The sequence below is a fragment of the Hyla sarda genome, chromosome 8, assembly GCF_029499605.1.
Source record: "Hyla sarda isolate aHylSar1 chromosome 8, aHylSar1.hap1, whole genome shotgun sequence".
In the NCBI taxonomy this organism is placed as follows: domain Eukaryota; kingdom Metazoa; phylum Chordata; class Amphibia; order Anura; family Hylidae; genus Hyla; species Hyla sarda.
Genome location: NC_079196.1, coordinates 12,244,488 through 12,265,363, shown reverse-complemented (window position 1 = coordinate 12,265,363; position 20,876 = coordinate 12,244,488). Strand labels below are relative to the sequence as shown.

The following is a 20,876-nucleotide window of genomic DNA, read 5'->3' as shown; positions in this document are numbered from 1 at the left end:
GTCCTGTTCCCCCTCATAATAATAATAATAATGCCCTCTGTCCTGTGCCCCTACCATATAATTCCCCCCTGTGCTGTGCCCCTCACTTATAATGCCCCCGTCCTGCTCCCTCAGGGGGCATTTTAAGTAACTTACAATATTATTAAATGTATCCAGTATAATAATCAAATACACCAATTGCCACAGAATGGCAAAGTGCTAAAGAAGTTTTTACAATTTAAAACTACAGCTCCCAGTATGACCTAAGTAGTGGTGAGGGGATGCTGGGAGTTGTTGTTTCACCCATCATTACCGCAAAACTTACAAGTGACTACAGCTCTGATGGGACAGTCAGGACAATAAACAATGATATCAGTGACTACAGGTGACGTCTTCTCTATAGTCTTTCCTTATTTAATTCAGATGGTACATACCGCCGGGTCCAGCTAAATGTTCTCGCTGAAGAACTTGATGCTTAGACGGCTCCTCACTATGTCAACGGATTCTGATCCTCTATATGAAAAAAGTATTATTATAATACTGCCAAACACCATATCCTTTGAATATAATACCACCACACTGTACCCTCCGAATATACTACAACTCACTTTACCCTTTGAATATAATACTGCTACACACTGTACCCTCTGAATATAATACTGCCACACATTGTACCCACTGAATATAATACTGCCACACATTGTACCCACTGAATATAATACTGCCACACATTGTACCCACTGAATACTGCCACACAATGTACCCACTGAATATAATACTGCCACACACTGTACCCACTGAATAATACTGCCACACATTGTACCCACTGAATATAATACTGCCAAACACTGTACCCACTGAATATAATACTGCCACACACTGTACCCACTGAATATAATACTGCCACACATTGTACCCACTGAATATAATACTGCTACACATTGTACCCTCTGAATATAATACTGGCACACACTGTACCCACTGAATATAATACTGCCACACATTGTACCCACTGAATACTGCCACACATTGTACCCACTGAATATAATACTGCCACACACTGTACCCACTGAATATAATACTGTCACACACTGTACCCTCTGAATATAATACTGCCACACACTGTACCCACTGAATATAATACTGCCACACACTGTACCCACTGAATATAATACTGCCTACACACTGTACCCAATGAATATAATACTGCCACACATTGTACCCACTGAATAATACTGCCACACATTGTACCCACTGAATACTGCCACACAATGTAACCACTGGATGTAATACTGCCACACATTGTACCCACTGAATATAATACTGCCACACACTGTACCCACTGAATATAATACTGCCCCTCACACTGTACCCAATGAATATAATACTGCCACACATTGTACCCACTGAATACTGCCACACAATGTACCCACTGAATGTAATACTGTCACACATTGTACCCACTGAATATAATACTGCCACACACTGTACCCACTGAATATAATACTGCCCACACACTGTACCCAATGAATATAATACTGCCACACATTGTACCCACTGAATAATACTGCCACACACTGTACACACTGAATATAATACTGCCACACACTGTATCCCTGAATATAATACTGCCACACACTGTAACCCTGTATATAATACTGCCACACACTGTACCCCTAAATATAATACTGCCACACACTGTAACCCTGAATATAAAACTGCCACACACTGTACCCCTAAATATAATACTGCCACACACTGTAACCCTGAATATAATACTGCTACACACTGTACCCTGAATATAATCCTGCCACACACTGTACCCCTGAATATAATACTGCCACACACTGTGCCAACTGAATATAATACTGCCCACACACTGTCATGTGCCCCTCACTTATAATGCCCCCCTGTCTTGGGCCGCTAACATATAATGTGCTTCGACTTATAATGCCCCGTTATGTTCCCCTCACATATAATGCCCCCTGTCCTGCACCCTCAGGGGGCATTTTAAGTAAGGGGCACATAAAAGGGGGCATTATAAATCAGAGCACATTATTTGTTAGCAGCACAAGACGGGGGGGGGGGGGGCATTATAAGTGAGAGGCACATGACAGGGGGGCATTATAAGTGAGGGGCACATGACAGGGGGGCATTATAAGTGAGGGGCACATGACAGGGGGGCATTATAAGTGAGGGGCACATAACGGGGCCCTGTCAGTCTGCCGGAAGTGGCCATTCCAATGTCCCTCGCAGGAAGCCGCGGCCAACACATGGGATACATGGAGGGGGCATGTCGGCCGGCACTCCGTGCAGGGTTCAGCTCACCCCCTTACAGCAGACTGCAGGGGCCCTGTTCAGGAGATTGTAGGGGGTCCTAGCGCTCGGATCCCCCACAAGGGGGGCATTGGGTGGGTGTCCGAGCCTGTGGTGGAGGGGCAGGAAACTCAGCCCGGCCTGCAGGAAATACAGAGGGGTGAGAGGGGGAGGAGATTATCTCTTCCCAGCCCCTGCACAGTGTAATGCCTGCAGACTGAATGATGCTGAGACCGAAGCATCCTCAGTACTGACAGGCAGCCTGCAGAGGATGGTGTCCCCGAGGTTCACACGCTGCAAATGCTGCAGGTGAGGGGACAGTGGAGCCGGGGCTGACAGCTCCCACTCATCAATACTATAGTATCGGGAGGGGCAGCAATCTCGGGGGGGGGGGGGCAATTGCCCCGTTGCCCCCCCCTGGATCCGCCACTGATCGGGACAGCCCTATTTATATTAAATTGGGGGGGCACAAGGGGTGGGGGCACGGCCTGATTTATGGGGGGCCATGGCCCCCTCTGGCCCCCCCCTAGCGACGCCACTGCAGGAGGATGCCTCCATGATGGCAGTCCATGAGGGTGCCAACCCACCGTACACGGTCAAATTTCACTACGGTGGCGTGTCGGTGCTCCAGGGGTGGCTCACCCTCTCGGGGAAGCTCTAGTCTGCGGCTGTACAAGGCCTTTAGTTGTTTAGTGTCCTTTTGTTGCTTCCTCACTTCAAAGGGCAACTGCTTAGGCCCATATCGTTGTAGCCTTTGGGCCCTCAGTTCCTCCATGATGGCGGCCACCTCTGCATTCCTTTTAGCCCTTTCGGACTGGGCCAGAGGAACTGGGGGAAGGGGCTTCCCGGGCAAGGTAAGTAGGTGCTCCCGCATATATTAAATCAGCTCCAGCTCATCGCCAAACAGCCACTTAGGGAGCGGTGGGGACTGGGGACATATTGGGGGTTGTTGGGCCTTGGGCACTGGTTCAGGGCTGGAGGTAGAGGAAGGAGTAGGGAAAGCAGCCTCAGCCGGGGTACTCACATCGGACTCCTCCGCCGGGATCTCGGCCCAGGAACCCCAACTGCGATGGTGAACAGACAGCTTGACGGGCGACGGCCCTCTCGATGCTTCCAGTGCACCCTCCACCGGCCCACTCTCGGTCATCCTCCAGGCAGGCATCGTCGGCCGCAATGGACAGTCGGTGCAGGCGTTCTGACAGCTCGTGGAACATCTTCACCGCGGCCACAGCAATCAGTCGATCCTCCGGCTCCATCTTGGGAATCTTGATGCACGCTGTGACTCCGCCATCTTACTGTTCTCTGCCAGCGCTTCCTGTAGACTGAAGAGGTTGGGCTCCGCGTCGCCTTTTATATCGGTCTCCAACAAGATGGCCACCTGCCGGAAGGACGTCATCAGTGGGGCCTGGGACCGGAGGCGACTCAGCGGTGCATCCTCTTCATACGCCCCCCTGGCAACAAGGGGCGGACCTTTCAAGTTCCACTTCGGACTGGACATAACGACCTGATCTCCACGCCCGGGGGTGGGACGCTGGCACTGGCAGGACGCGCGCTTCTCGACCATCCGATTAACCCTTGCAGGTACAACAAACATTTTGGTGCGCAACATGGCCTCCGGCCTAACTTTGCACATAGTTGGTTTAACTCTTGCAGACTTTTTCACACTAAACGACACAGTTCTCTTCACCTCCCCCCTACTTTTTTAGCGCCATTACAACAACAGTTTTCAGTGACAAAGTCCTGTACACTTTTCTGGCGCACACTTTTTCACAACTGCATGCAATTCCTCTCTTGGACACAATTCAGACTGGGGGGAAGGACTGGTGGCATATTCCTTATGGCACACACCCATAACTTAATAACGGTGACTTGACTTGGTGGTTAAGTGGTTATGGCACACTCCCGTATCCTGTTCGTGACACCAAGATTGTGGTGACCCATGGTGATGGCGGGACCATGGGGTGTAGTGGTGTAGGTGGAGGGGGCAAGATGGTGTTAACCCAAGGGGAAAGGTGTTATTAACCCCTAATGTTTGTGACGCCAGAGTGGTTTTTGGGTACCGCAACCACACGAACGGTATCTCCGCTATTCCAATGGCTAGGCAGGGAAAGGAGAGTCCACAACCAGTTATGGTTTAACGGAGGCTTTACTGAGGTCAGGTAGGTGTTATTATTTTCACAGTTAGGCCAGAATCCCAGAGAGGTGGCCAGGAACACAGAAGGACCTCGCAGCTTGCTGGGACCAATTATACTTGTAATAGAATTGACTTGAGGCTTGACTAGACTGTAGAAAGTGACAGCAGACATAGACATAGACTTACTGGAAGTGACTGTAGATATGAGGCCTTCCAGGTACTGGACACTAGCACTGAGATCTCTGATCTTGACTGTTCCTCAGCAGGGAGCATAAGAGAGAAATAATTGTAATGGCCGCCCCCTTATATAGAGGGGGGCTGAGCCAAAGCCCATTGGTCAAGCTGCGGGTCATGTGTTAAACTGGTGCCCTCTGGGTAACATCATGTGACATCTCACAGGTCCTTTAAATGACATCTCACAGGTCATTTATACTGTCTATACATTAAGACACTGACTATCCATAAAATAGAATAGATAACATCACAGTAACAGAAGAGGAGACACTGCAGCAGAGCCCCCAGGGTCACTGAGGGACTCAACCTGACAGGGCCTAAGTGTAGTGCAGGACCATGTCCTGTACTGGGATGTTACAGATTTCCATAGGTTTATGGTCTCAAGTACAACATACAATGTTTGTCCTTGAACCAATAAATATTGTAACCTGAGGGACCACTGTATATGTCACATGGCAGAGTGGTGAACCCAATGTTCCTCTGTGATAATTATCTTATTGTCAGTGAAGCTGTTCCCATATGAAAAGTTCAGGAATTAGACCTGTGGACACTTGGATTCCATGAAACAACTTGTAAATTCTACTGGATTCTTTGTGCAAATCCAATGTAATACATAAGATTTAATACAGCTCGGTATATTACAGCTTGGGAGTTAGAAGAAGGAATATTTGGTCACTTTCCCTTTATTTCTTGCTTGTACAGCAGCTTTACCGTATTTAGCAAACTTTAAATGCAGTGCAGATTATATATATAGATCTGTATATATATATATATATATATATATATATATATATATATATATATATATATATATATATATCTGTTCTCAGTCCAATATTATTGAAACTACTGCTGGGAATCTTCACTGGTTTGTTCATTTTGGTGCGAGGTGCATAATGTATACTTCACTTTACTCACTATGGAGATTAGACGAGATTAGTGTCATTCAGAGAGGCCCTTTTCCAGCATTCTCCTCTCTTGCAAAGGCAAAGTTCACCATCTTGGAGACAGGAATCTTGTAGAACAATGTCCTCAAAGTGTGGACAGACATAGGAGTAGGAATAATGACTTGATTGTAGACAGAATAATCCTAAGCTAAATATATGTGGTCTAGATGAAGTATGCCTAACAAGAACAAAGCCAAGGCCACAACTAGTTCTAACTAGATAAGGGGTCGGGGGACCTACCTACCTGCCAAATTAATTACCTATCAGCCAAACTATCTAGCTACCAAACAAACAAACTACTACCTAGCAACCAATCTACCTACTAAACTATCTACCGTACTTACAAACCAAACTACCTACCTACAAAACTTCCTACCTACTTAACATACTTACAACCTACCTACCACACTTACTACGTACTAACTTAACAAACGTATTAGCTACTTCGGGGGTCCTACCTACCTACTTGGGACAAACCTCCTACAAGGGGCAATCTACCTACAGGACAGTCCTATCAATAAGGGAGGAAGGGGGACTACTTACAAGGATGTCCTAAATAGAGGGAAAAGGGCAAACTTCCTACAGCGGGCCGTGATGTCACGAGGGGGCGGAGCCGTGACTTCACGATGCTCCGACCCCTGTATTGCCTGTCATTTCGCACAGAGAGTTTGCTCTGTGCAGTAATGACAGCGGGGTGCTGCAGGCGGCGGGGGTTGTAACATCACTTCCACGCTCCTTGTGACATCACATCACGCCCCCTCAATGCAAGTCTATGGGAGGGGGCGTGGTAGCCACCACGCCCCCTCCCATAGACTTGCATTGAAGGGGTGTGGCGTGACAGTGACTTCACGACCCCCGCTGCCTGCTCCAAGCGTTCGGAACAAAATGTTCCGAAAGCTGGGGCAGCGAAGTACCCCTTTAAAGGGAATTTGTCACCTAGAGTTAATTTTATTTATTTTTTTACTAATTGGAGCCAGATTCAGAAACGTGTTCTGTTTATTTTTTCTGGTTGTCATTTTAGTACATTATTATGGGGTGCTGCCATCTTGCCTGAGCGTTTTTTGGAAGTATTTAGTGAAATGCTTTACAGCAAGCCCCATGACTTCACGACCGCCCGAATGTCAGGTATTGCACAGGGATCGTGGGGGTCCCAGCAGCGGAACCGCCGCGATCAGACATCTTATCCCCTATCCTTTGAATAGGGGATAACTTGTCTAGGGACGGAGTATCCCTTTAACCTTTTAAGGACCCAGGGCGTACCTGTACGTCCTGAGTCCGCTCCCGTTTTATAACGGGGGGCCACGGCGCAGCCGGGACCCATGGCTAATAGCGCGTGGCATTGATCGCCGCGTCTAAAATGAAAGTGAAACCATGTCGGTTGTTTCAAGGAGCTGTTCGGCATCCCGAACAGCTTACAAGACAGCTGGAGGATCCCTACCTGCCTCCTCGCTGTCCGATCGCCGAATGACTGCTCAGTGCCTGAGATCCAGGCATGAGCAGTCAAGCGGCAGAATCATCGATCAGTGGTTTCTTATGAGAAACCACTGATCAATGTAAAAGATCAGTGTGTGCAGTGTTATAGGTCCCTATGGGAGCTATAACACTGTCACGGATCGGCAGGCTGGAGGTGGATCCTCTGTGTCAGAGAGGGTTTGGCGTGGACCGTGTTGGTGGACCGGTTCTAAGTAGCTACTGGTTTTCACCAGAGCCCGCCGCAAAGCGGGATGGTCTTGCAGCGGCGGTAGCAACCAGGTCGTATCCACCGGCAACGGCTCAACCTCTCTGACTGCTGAGATAGGCATGGTACAAGGGATAAGGCAAGAGCAAGGTCGGACGTAGCAGAAGGTCAGGGCAGGCAGCAAGGATCGTAGTCAGGGGCAACGGCAGGAGGTCTGGAACACAGGCTAGGAACACACAAGGGAACGCTTTCACTAGGCACAAGGGCAACAAGATCCGGCAAGGGAGTGCAGGGGAAGTGAGGTATAAGTAGGGAGTGCACAGGTGGAAACTAATTAGGAAGATTGGGCCAGGCACCATCATTGGTGCACTGGCCCTTTAAATCTCAGAGAGCTGGCGCGCGCGCGCCCTAGAGAGCGGAGCCGCGCGCGCCAGAGCATGACAGCCGGGGAGCGGGACAGGTAAGAGACTTGGGACGCGATTCGCAATAAACATATGTGGTATCACCGCGTGCGGAAATGTCTGAAATATAAAAATATATCGTTAATTAAACCGCTCGGTCAATGGCGTGCGCGCAAAAAAATTCCAAAGTCCAAAATAGTGCATTTTTGGTCACTTTTTATATCATCAAAAAATGAATAAATGCGATCAATAAGTCCTATCAATGCAAAAATGATACCGCTAAAAACTTCAGATCACGGCGCAAAAAATTAGCCCTCATACCTTCCCATATGCGGAAAAAAAAAAAAGTTATAGGGGTCAGAAGATGACAATTTTAAACGCATACATTTTCCTGCATGTAGTTATGATTTTTTCCAGAAGTGCGACAAAATCAAACCTATATAAGTAGGGGATCATTTTAATCGTATGGACCTACAGAATAAAGAAAAGGTGTCATTTCTACCAAAAAATGTACTGCATAGAAACGGAAGCCCCCAAAATTTACAAAATAGCTTCTTTTTTTTCACTTTTGTCTCACAATGATTTTATTTTCCGTTTTGCCGTAGATTTTTGGGTGAAATGACTGACGTCATTACAAAGTAGAATTGGTGATGCGAGAAAAAAGCCATCATATGGATTTTTAGGTGAAAAATTGAAAGAGTTATGATTTTTTTAAAGGTAAGGAGGAAAAAATGAAAATGCAAAAACGGAAAAACCCCTGGTCCTTAAGGGGTTAAGTCTTGAACATGTCATGTGATCGGTGCGCGTGCGGTCATATAACCCTGGACAAGACGACTCATTGTTTCCTTGACTGGAGGGGGTTACAACATATTCATGTTCCTCCTCAGGAATGTGCAAATATGGCGATCGGTGACGTTCAGCTGATAACATTATGTAGCTGTAAATTTACAATGAAGTCATTTGGTTTATAATGCGTCATAAAATGAACCACAACCCCCATCATGCTGCTGAGGAGATGCCAGAACGTGAGGTCCCAGCCAGAGGCGCAGCTTGTAGCTTCTGGGCCCCAATGCAAGATCTGCAACAGGGCCCCAAATGGCAATAATAATACTGATCTCTTATGGGGCATATGTGCTTTGGGGCCCCCTTAGGCATCAGGGCCCCGGTGTGACTGCTCCCTCTATAGCTTCGCCCCCTGGTCCCAGCGTTAGCTCCTTTAAAGGGTACCTTTCATCAAAAAAACTTTTCATATATTATAGTTTAATGTATTCAGAATAACTTTACAATTGCATGTTATTAAAAAATATGCTTCTTTCTATTTAATTTTCCACTTTGAAAAAATGACCACTAGGGGTCTCCCTACCAGTCCTTTTTATAGATTTCAGACTCATGCAGGAGTCCTAAATCTCAGACTGCAGCCGGGACACAGGCAAACTCCCTGGCAGTGAGCAGTGCTGAGTTTGTCTGTGTCCCGGCTGCAGTCTGAGATTTAGGACTCCTTCATGAGTCTGAAATCTATTTAAAAAAAAGGACTGGTAGGGAGACCCCTAGTGGTCATTTTTTCAAAGTGGAAAATGAAATAGAAAGAAGCATATTTTTTTTTAATAACATGCAATTGTAAAGTTATTCTGCATACATTAATCTATAATATATCAAAAGTTTTTTTTTGATGAAAGGTCCCCTTTAACATGATATAAATAGTTCACGTTTCCTGCACTTTAATGGCAGCTATAAAGATAGTTATCAGAGTTATGGGGCGGCGCGAGGAACAAAGTCCGCTAGCTTATACCATCATAGTGCCGCAACCGCCAATATTAACCCTGTAATACCATAAATGTATGAGGAAATGTAATGGTAACTTGTGGGTGGGGGGGGGGGGGGGGGGGTGACAGAGCGCAGTGTATAAGGGTCATGTATAAGGCCCAGAAACGCCGTTCATTGTGATTTTTTTTTTTGCGTCCGTTTCCTGACAATTTCTTTACTGTTTCAGTTCCCAATACAACGGGTTAATAACAGAAGTTGGAATAATTATATATAACTATTATTATCACTATTATTATTTCTCTAAAAACAGCGGAAACTCGCAAAATGTGACTGCGTTCAGTGCTTCGGCCGCAGTCAGCCACTTGTCACATCTCTGGTGCCTCACGTATCCATCCCACCATTAATTATCAACCGGAGCATAATTAACGCTTGACGTCAGGTGTGAACTCTGGACCTATAAAGAAGCAGCGGCGCCTCCTCTGGGCAGTCAGTTCTCGGTGGCATCGCAGGTGGCAGACATGAGGGGAGTTATTGGTTTTTGTCTGATTATTCTGGTCATTCCAGGACTAGAAGGTAAGAAAAGTAGAGTTTGACATGTTTTGGGTGGTCTTATGGGGAAGGAGTCACATTGGGGGGGGGGGGGGGGGCACATTCTTTATCACCTGCCTCTTGGGACCTTTCTGGGGAATCAGCACCGGAACATGTAGATTAGTGGTCTCCAAAATGTAGACACCCAGATGTTGCAAAACTACAACTCCCAGCATGCCCGGAGAGCCAAGCTGTCAGGGGATGCTGGTAGCTCTAGTTTTGCAATATCTTTTATTATATAATTGTGTGTGTGTATATATATATATATATATATATATACAGTGGTCCCTCAACATATGATGGTAATCCGTTCCAAACGGACCATCGTTTGTTGAAACCATCGCATGTTGAGGGATCCGTGCAATGTAAAGTATAGGACAGTGGTCTACAACCTGCGGACCTCCAGATGTTGCAAAACTACAACACCCAGCATGCCCGGACAGCCGTTGGCTGTCCGGGCATGCTGGGTGTTGTAGTTTTGCAACATCTGGAGGTCCGCAGGTTGTAGACCACTGTTAGAGGAAGTTATACTCACCTGTCCCCGCCGCTCCGGACCGTCACCGCTCGTCACCACTCCCCTGGATGTCGCCGTCCATCACTGTCGCCGCGTCCCCGAGGTGTCCCCGACGCTCCGGCAAGGCCTCTTCTTCCCCGGCATCCGCGCTCTCCGTCGCCGCCATCACGTCGCTACGCACGCCGCTCCTATTGGATGACGGGACGGCGTGCGCAGCGACGTGATGACGACGATGGAGAGCGCCGACGATGCAGGGGATCCCGAAGAGGACACTCCGGAGCCCCGAGGACAGGTAAGTGATCGTCAGCGGACCACACGGGGCACTGTAAACGGCTATCCGGTGGCAGCTGAAGCAGTCTGCGCTGCAGGATAGACGTTTATGCGATGGCCCCGACATACAAAAGCATCGTATGTTGATGCTGCCTCTGAGAGGTCATCGTATGTTGAAATGATCATATGTCGGGGCCATCGTAGGTCGAGGGGTCACTATATATATATATATATATATATATATATATATATATATACATACACATACATACACTCAAATATTATATAATTATTGTGTAGTAAATGTATTTATTTATTATAAAATTATGATCATTTCTGATGTCTCGGGCTCTAAGTGGAGCGTATTATCATTGCCATTCCTAATATATAGAGCCAGGACACTACAACACTCAGCATGCCCTGACAGCTGCAGATGACGGGAGAAGCTCAGATGATTGTTCTATAAAAATGTGTATAGGAAGAATCATGTGATAGCTTAGCTAAAAATTAATATTATTATTATCATAATTATTAAAATAATAATAATAATAATAATAATCTACACTCCAATCACATTCAAAGCTGCATTCACAATGCTTCAGTCACGCCCCTGACAGCTCACCTGAAATCTCACCATAATCCTCTGTACTATTCTACTATGTGTATTGGGATATATAGAATATGTATCAGGTTACTGTACATTGCCAAGTGGAAACATTACAAAGTGTGCGCAGTACAGACTCTCAACCAGCAGGGAGCAGCAGAGAGATAAGAAACCAGCAGTGTGAATAGAGAATCAGAATTGTGAATGCAGCTCTGTATGTGAATAGAGAATCAGAATTGTGAATGCAGCTCTGTATGTGAATAGAGAATTAGAATTGTGAATGCAGCTCTGTATGTGAATGGAGAATTAGAATTGTGAATGCAGCTCTGTATGTGAATAGAGAATCAGAATTGTGAATGCAGCTCTGTATGTGAATAGAGAATTAGAATTGTGAATGCAGCTCTGTATGTGAATGGAGAATTAGAATTGTGAATGCAGCTCTGTATGTGAATGGAGAATTAGAATTGTGAATGCAGCTCTGTATGTGAATGGAGAATCAGAATTGTGAATGCAGCTCTGTTGTGAATAGAGAATTAGAATTGTGAATGCAGCTCTGTATGTGAATAGAGAATTAGAATTGTGAATGCAGCTCTGTATGTGAATGGAGAATTAGAATTGTGAATTCAGCTCTGTATGTGAATAGAGAATCAGAATTGTGAATGCAGCTCTGTATGTAAATAGAGAATTAGAATTGTGAATGCAGCTCTGTATGTAAATAGAGAATTAGAATTGTGAATGCAGCTCTGTATGTGAATAGATAATTAGAGTTGTGAATGCAGCTCTGTATGTGAATAGAGAATCAGAATTGTGAATGCAGCTCTGTATGTGAATAGAGAAATAGAATTGTGAATGCAGCTCTGTATGTGAATAGAGAATTAGAATTGTGAATGCAGCTCTGTATGTGAATGTAGAATTAGAATTGTGAATGCAGCTCTGTATGTGAATGGAGAATTAGAATTGTGAATGCAGCTCTGTATGTGAATAGAGAATTAGAATTGTGAATGCAGCTCTGTATGTGAATGGAGAATTAGAATTGTGAATGCAGCTCTGTATGTGAATGGAGAAATAGAATTGTGAATGCAGCTCTGTATGTGAATGGAGAATTAGAATTGTGAATGCAGCTCTGTATGTGAATGGAGAATTAGAATTGTAAATGCAGCTCTGTATGTGAATAGAGAATTAGAATTGTGAATGCAGCTCTGTATGTGAATGGAGAATTAGAATTGTGAATGCAGCTCTGTATGTGAATAGAGAATTAGAATTGTGAATGCAGCTCTGTATGTGAATGGAGAATTAGAATTGTGAATGCAGCTCTGTATGTGAATAGAGAATCAGAATTGTGAATGCAGCTCTGTATGTGAATGGAGAATTAGAATTGTGAATGCAGCTCTGTATGTGAATGGAGAATTAGAATTGTGAATGCAGCTCTGTATGTGAATGGAGAATTAGAATTGTGAATGCAGCTCTGTATGTGAATGGAGAATCAGAATTGTGAATGCAGCTCTGTTGTGAATAGAGAATTAGAATTGTGAATGCAGCTCTGTATGTGAATAGAGAATTAGAATTGTGAATGCAGCTCTGTATGTGAATGGAGAATTAGAATTGTGAATTCAGCTCTGTATGTGAATAGAGAATCAGAATTGTGAATGCAGCTCTGTATGTAAATAGAGAATTAGAATTGTGAATGCAGCTCTGTATGTAAATAGAGAATTAGAATTGTGAATGCAGCTCTGTATGTGAATAGATAATTAGAGTTGTGAATGCAGCTCTGTATGTGAATAGAGAATCAGAATTGTGAATGCAGCTCTGTATGTGAATAGAGAAATAGAATTGTGAATGCAGCTCTGTATGTGAATAGAGAATTAGAATTGTGAATGCAGCTCTGTATGTGAATGTAGAATTAGAATTGTGAATGCAGCTCTGTATGTGAATGGAGAATTAGAATTGTGAATGCAGCTCTGTATGTGAATAGAGAATTAGAATTGTGAATGCAGCTCTGTATGTGAATGGAGAATTAGAATTGTGAATGCAGCTCTGTATGTGAATGGAGAAATAGAATTGTGAATGCAGCTCTGTATGTGAATGGAGAATTAGAATTGTGAATGCAGCTCTGTTTGTGAATGGAGAATTAGAATTGTGAATGCAGCTCTGTATGTGAATAGAGAATTAGAATTGTGAATGCAGCTCTGTATGTGAATGGAGAATTAGAATTGTGAATGCAGCTCTGTATGTGAATAGAGAATTAGAATTGTGAATGCAGCTATGTATGTGAATAGAGAATTAGAATTGTGAATGCAGCTCTGTATGTGAATAGAGAATTAGAATTGTGAATGCAGCTCTGTATGTGAATAGAGTATTAGAATTGTGAATGCAGCTCTGTATGTGAATAGAGAATTAGAATTGTGAATGCAGCTCTGTATGTGAATAGAGTATTAGAATTGTGAATGCAGCTCTGTATGTGAATAGAGAATTAGAATTGTGAATGCAGCTCTGTATGTGAATAGAGAATTAGAATTGTGAATGCAGCTCTGTATGTGAATAGAGAATTAGAATTGTAAATGCAGCTGTGTATGTGAATACAGAATTAGAATTGTGAATGCAGCTCTGTATGTGAATAGAGAATTAGAATTGTGAATGCAGCTCTGTATGTGAATAGAGAATTAGAATTGTGAATGCAGCTCTGTATGTGAATAGAGAATTAGAATTGTGCATGCAGCTCTGTATGTGAATAGAGAATTAGAATTGTGAATGCAGCTCTGTATGTGAATAGAGAATTAGAATTGTGAATGCAGCTCTGTATGTGAATAGAGTATTAGAATTGTGAATGCAGCTCTGTATGTGAATAGAGAATTAGAATTGTGAATGCAGCTCTGTATGTGAATAGAGTATTAGAATTGTGAATGCAGCTCTGTATGTGAATAGAGAATTAGAATTGTGAATGCAGCTCTGTATGTGAATAGAGAATTAGAATTGTGAATGCAGCTCTGTATGTGAATAGAGAATTAGAATTGTAAATGCAGCTGTGTATGTGAATACAGAATTAGAATTGTGAATGCAGCTCTGTATGTGAAGAGAGAATTAGAATTGTGAATGCAGCTCTGTATGTGAATAGAGAATTAGAATTGTGCATGCAGCTCTGTATGTGAATAGAGAATTAGAATTGTGAATGCAGCTCTGTATGTGAATAGAGAATTAGAATTGTGCATGCAGCTCTGTATGTGAATAGAGAATTAGAATTGTGAATGCAGCTCTGTATGTGAATAGAGTATAAGATATGAGGTGCCTCAACTAAAGCAAATGATTTACATATTTACTTTGCATTACTTGTGACCTGTTGATAGGTGGGGGAGCGCTTTATGTTTCTTTTACCGTAGACAGAGTAATTGTGTTATTAACAAAAGATGAAACAAAATGGCGGCTGTGTCTGTCTTGGGGATCAATGGTCACATGCTGTGATGTCAATTCACATATTTATTGCGGCCTCCTGCGTGTGTGATAAACAATTTACAGTCAGAATGATAAGACAAACGCCCCGGGTGAGAACATGTGCGTCATCGGCCATTGAGATAATGGGGTAATAAAGTGTTTATGAAAAAGCAACCGCCGAATACTTTACACCTTACTCCTATAGTCCTCTAAATACATTACTAACATAGTCCTGTAAATACTCTGCACCTAACTAACATAGTCCTGTAAATACTCTGCACCTTACTAACATAGTCCTGTAAATACTCTGCACCTAACTAACATAGTCCTGTAAATACTCTGCACCTTACTAACATAGTCCTGTAAATACATTACTAACATAGTCCTGTAAATACATTACTAACATAGTCCTGTAAGTACATTACTAACATAGTCCTGTAAATACTCTGCACCTTACTAACATAGTCCTGTAAGTACATTACTAACATAGTCCTGTAAATACATTACTAACATAGTCCTGTAAGTACATTACTAACATAGTCCTGTAAGTACATTACTAACATAGTGCTGTAAGTACATTACTGACATAGTCCTGTAAGTACATTACTGACATAGTCCTGTAAGTACTCTGCACCTTACTAACATAGTCCTGTAAATACTCTGCACCTTACTAATATAGTCCTGTAAGTACTCTGCACCTTACTAACATAGTCCTGTAAGTACTCTGCACCTTACTAATATAGTCCTGTAAATACTCTGCATCTTACTAATATAGTCCGGTAAGTACTCTGCACCTTACTAACATAGTCCTGTAAATACTCTGCACCTAACTAACATAGTCCTATGAATACTCTGCACCTTACTAACATAGTCCTGTGAATACTCTGCACCTTACTAACATAGTCCTGTAAATACTCTGCACCTTACTAACATAGTCCTGTGAATACATTACTAACATAGTCTTGTAAATACTCTGCACGTTACTAACATAGTCCTCTAAATACATTACTAACATAGTCCTGTAAATACTCTGCACCTTACTAACATAGTCCTTTAAATACTCTGCACCTTACTAACATAGTCCTGTGAATACTCTGCACCTTACTAACATAGTCCTGTAAATACTCTGCACCTTACTAACATAGTCCTCTAAATACATTACTAACATAGTCCTGTAAATACTCTGCACGTTACTAACATAGTCCTCTAAATACATTACTAACATAGTCCTGTAAATACTCTGCACCTTACTAACATAGTCCTGTAAATACTCTGCACCTTACTAACATAGTCCTGTGAATACTCTGCACCTTACTAACATAGTCCTGTAAATACTCTGCACCTTACTAACATAGTCCTGTGAATACTCTGCACCTTACTAACATAGTCCTGTAAATACTCTGCACCTTACTAACATAGTCCTGTAAATACATTACTAACATAGTCCTCTAAATACATTACTAACATAGTCCTGTAAATACTCTGCACCTTACTAACATGGTCCTGGGAATACTCTGCACCTTACTAACATAGTCCTGGGAATACTCTGCACCTTACTAACATAGTCCTGTGAATACTCTGCACCTTACCAACATAGTCCTGTGAATACTCTGCACCTTACTAACATAGTCCTGTGAATACTCTGCACCTTACTAACATAGTCCTGTAAATACTCTGCACCTTACTAACATAGTCCTGTGAATACTATGCACCTTACTAACATAGTCCTATGAATACTCTGCACCTTACTAACATAGTCCTGGGAATACTCTGCACCTTACTAACATAGTCCTGGGAATACTCTGCACCTTACTAACATAGTCCTGGGAATACTCTGCACCTTACTAACATAGTCCTGGGAATACTGTGCACCCTACTCCTATAGTCTTCTACACACTCTGCCCCTTACTAACATAGTCCTGTGAATACTCTGCACCTTACTAACATAGTCCAGTGAATACTCTGCACCTTACTAACATAGTCCAGTGAATACTCTGCACCTTACTAACATAGTCCTGGGAATACTCTGCACCTTACTAACATAGTCCTGGGAATACTCTGCACCTTACTAACATAGTCCTGGGAATACTCTGCACCTTACTAACATAGTCCTGGGAATACTGTGCACCCTACTCCTATAGTCTTCTACACACTCTGCCCCTTACTAACATAGTCCTGTGAATACTCTGCACCTTACTAACATAGTCCAGTGAATACTCTGCACCTTACTAACATAGTCCAGTGAATACTCTGCACCTTACTAACATAGTCCTGGGAATACTGTGCACCCTACTCCTATAGTCTTCTACACACTCTGCCCCTTACTAACATAGTCCTATGAATACTCTGCACCTTACTAACATAGTCCTGTAAATACTCTGCACCTTACTAACATAGTCCTGTAAATACTCTGCACCACACTAACATAGTCCTGGGAATACTCTGCACCTTACTAACATAGTCCTGTGAATACTCTGCACCTTACTAACATAGTCCTGTGAATACTCTGCACCTTACTAACATAGTCCTGTGAATACTCTGCACCTTACTAACATAGTCCAGTGAATACTCTGCACCTTACTAACATAGTCCTGGGAATACTCTGCACCTTACTAACATAGTCCTGTAAATACTCTGCACCTTACTAACATAGTCCAGTGAATACTCTGCACCTTACTAACATAGTCCTGGGAATACTCTGCACCTTACTAACATAGTCCTGTAAATACTCTGCACCTTACTAACATAGTCCTGGGAATACTCTGCACCTTACTCACATAGTCCTGTAAATATTCTGCACCTTACTAACATAGTCCTATGAATACTCTGCACCTTACTAACATAGTTCTGTGAATACTGTGCACCTTACTAACATAGTCCTGGGAATACTCTGCACCTTACTAACATAGTCCTGTGAATACTCTGCACCTTAATAATATAGTCTTGTAAATACTCTGCACCTTACTAACATAGTCCTGTGAATACTCTGTACCTTACTAACATAGTCCTATGAATACTCTGCACCTTACTAACATAGTCCTGTAAATACTCTGCACCTTACTAACATAGTCCTGGGAATACTCTGCACCTTACTAACATAGTCCTGGGAATACTCTGCACCACACTAACATAGTCCTATGAATACTCTGCACCTTACTAACATAGTCCTGGGAATACTCTGCACCTTACTCACATAGTCCTGTAAATATTCTGCACCTTACTAACATAGTCCTATGAATACTCTGCACCTTACTAACATAGTTCTGTGAATACTGTGCACCTTACTAACATAGTCCTGGGAATACTCTGCACCCTACTCCTATAGTCTTCTACACACTCTGCCCCTTACTAACATAGTCCTATGAATACTCTGCACCTTACTAACATAGTCCTGTAAATACTCTGCCCCTTACTAACATAGTCCTATGAATACTCTGCACCTTACTAACATAGTCCTCCAAATACTCTGCACTTTACTAACATAGTCTTATGAATACTCTGCACTTTACTAACATAGTCCTGTGAATACTCTGCACTTTACTAACATAGTCCTGTGAATACTCTGCATCTTACTAACATAGTCCTGTGAATACTCTGCACTTTACTAACATAGTCCTGTGAATACTCTGCACTTTACTAACATAGTCCTGTAAATACTCTGCACCTTACTAACATAGTCCTCCAAATACTCTGCACTTTACTAACATAGTCTTATGAATACTCTGCACCTTACTAATATAGTCCTGTGAATACTCTGCACCTTACTAACATAGTCCTATGAATACTCTGCACCCTACTAACATAGTCCTGTGAATACTCTGCACCTTACTAACATAGTCCTATGAATACTCTGCACCTTACTAACATAGTCCTATGAATACTCTGCACCTTACTAACATTGTCCTGGGAATACTCTGCACCTTACTAACATAGTCCTCCAAATACTCTGCACCTTACTAACATAGTCCTGTAAATACTCTGCACCTTACTAACATAGTCCTGGGAATATTCTGCACCCTACTCCTATAGTCTTCTACATACTCTGCACCTTACTAACATAGTCCTGCAAATACTCTGCACCTTACTAACATAGTCCTGGGAATACTCTGCACCTTACTAACATAGTCCTGGGAATACTCTGCACCTTACTAACATAGTCCTGGGAATACTCTGCACCACACTAACATAGTCCTATGAATACTCTGCACCTTACTAACATAGTCCTGGGAATACTCTGCACCTTACTCACATAGTCCTGTAAATATTCTGCACCTTACTAACATAGTCCTATGAATACTCTGCACCTTACTAACATAGTTCTGTGAATACTGTGCACCTTACTAACATAGTCCTGGGAATACTCTGCACCCTACTCCTATAGTCTTCTACACACTCTGCCCCTTACTAACATAGTCCTATGAATACTCTGCACCTTACTAACATAGTCCTGTAAATACTCTGCCCCTTACTAACATAGTCCTATGAATACTCTGCACCTTACTAACATAGTCCTCCAAATACTCTGCACTTTACTAACATAGTCTTATGAATACTCTGCACTTTACTAACATAGTCCTGTGAATACTCTGCACTTTACTAACATAGTCCTGTGAATACTCTGCATCTTACTAACATAGTCCTGTGAATACTCTGCACTTTACTAACATAGTCCTGTGAATACTCTGCACTTTACTAACATAGTCCTGTAAATACTCTGCACCTTACTAACATAGTCCTCCAAATACTCTGCACTTTACTAACATAGTCTTATGAATACTCTGCACCTTACTAATATAGTCCTGTGAATACTCTGCACCTTACTAACATAGTCCTATGAATACTCTGCACCCTACTAACATAGTCCTGTGAATACTCTGCACCTTACTAACATAGTCCTATGAATACTCTGCACCTTACTAACATAGTCCTATGAATACTCTGCACCTTACTAACATTGTCCTGGGAATACTCTGCACCTTACTAACATAGTCCTCCAAATACTCTGCACCTTACTAACATAGTCCTGTAAATACTCTGCACCTTACTAACATAGTCCTGGGAATATTCTGCACCCTACTCCTATAGTCTTCTACATACTCTGCACCTTACTAACATAGTCCTGCAAATACTCTGCACCTTACTAACATAGTCCTGGGAATACTCTGCACCTTACTAACATAGTCCTCCAAATACTCTGCACCTTACTAACATAGTCCTATGAATACTCTGCCCCTTAATAATATAGTCCTGCAAATACTCTGCACCTTACTAACATAGTCCTGTGAATACTCTGCACCTTACTAACATAGTCCTGTAAATACTCTGCACCTTACTAATGTGGTAGCCCTTGGGGGGGTGTATGGTTGTGGTAGTATGGTATAGGTATACAAGGGGTTAATGTTAACCCTAGAGTTCGTGACGCCAGACTGAGGGCTGGTATGCTCAGGTAATGCTCCGGCCTATCGCCGCCCTTCCCAGTAACGATAGGTGCATAAAATAACTGAAGGTCCACAAGGAGATTTAAACTTGAACTTGAACAACTTTTACTGAAGTTCTTGCAATAACCACGGCACAGTAACAGTCTCATACAAACAGTCCTTACATTGCTTAGTGACTGGCAGTAGTTGCGGACCTTGAGCTAGACATAAAGTCTCTGAATTTAGGAAGAGATTTGCAGATCCGTCCGTTTAGGGTAGTTATTAGGTCCGGTGATGCTGCAGAGTGTTTGGAAAGTGATACACTCTATAGTTATAATTGTTCAGCCATTGCCGCAAGGATCAGGACTAACTCACTGCGATTACTGCTGTACAGGTCTTGCTTGCTTGACAGCCCATGAGGTAAGAGAGAGAAACATGGCCGCCGCTCCCTTATATGGGCAGGGGGCGTGACGAATCTGATTGGTCCAAACGTCTGCCATTCACCATTACATGGTGAGATGGGATTGCTTACGTCACAGGGCCTCCAAAGGTCCTTAAGCTAAATACCATAGAGTTCACCTCGTCACATGACCCGCAGGTCCTG

The 20,876-nt window shown here is 43.0% G+C and overlaps 1 protein-coding gene across 2 annotated transcripts in view; it reads left to right on the top strand.

Moving 5' to 3' along the window:
• The first annotated feature begins 9,942 nt into the window (after window positions 1–9,942).
• Window positions 9,943–20,876, top strand: part of MUC13 (mucin 13, cell surface associated) — a 37,559-nt gene continuing 26,625 nt past the window's right edge. For both annotated transcript variants that reach the window (XM_056536939.1, XM_056536940.1), the window contains exon 1: window positions 9,943–10,026. In XM_056536939.1, the coding sequence (XP_056392914.1) occupies window positions 9,972–10,026 (55 nt within the window). In that variant the 5' untranslated portion in view covers window positions 9,943–9,971. The remainder of the gene's footprint in view (window positions 10,027–20,876) is intronic.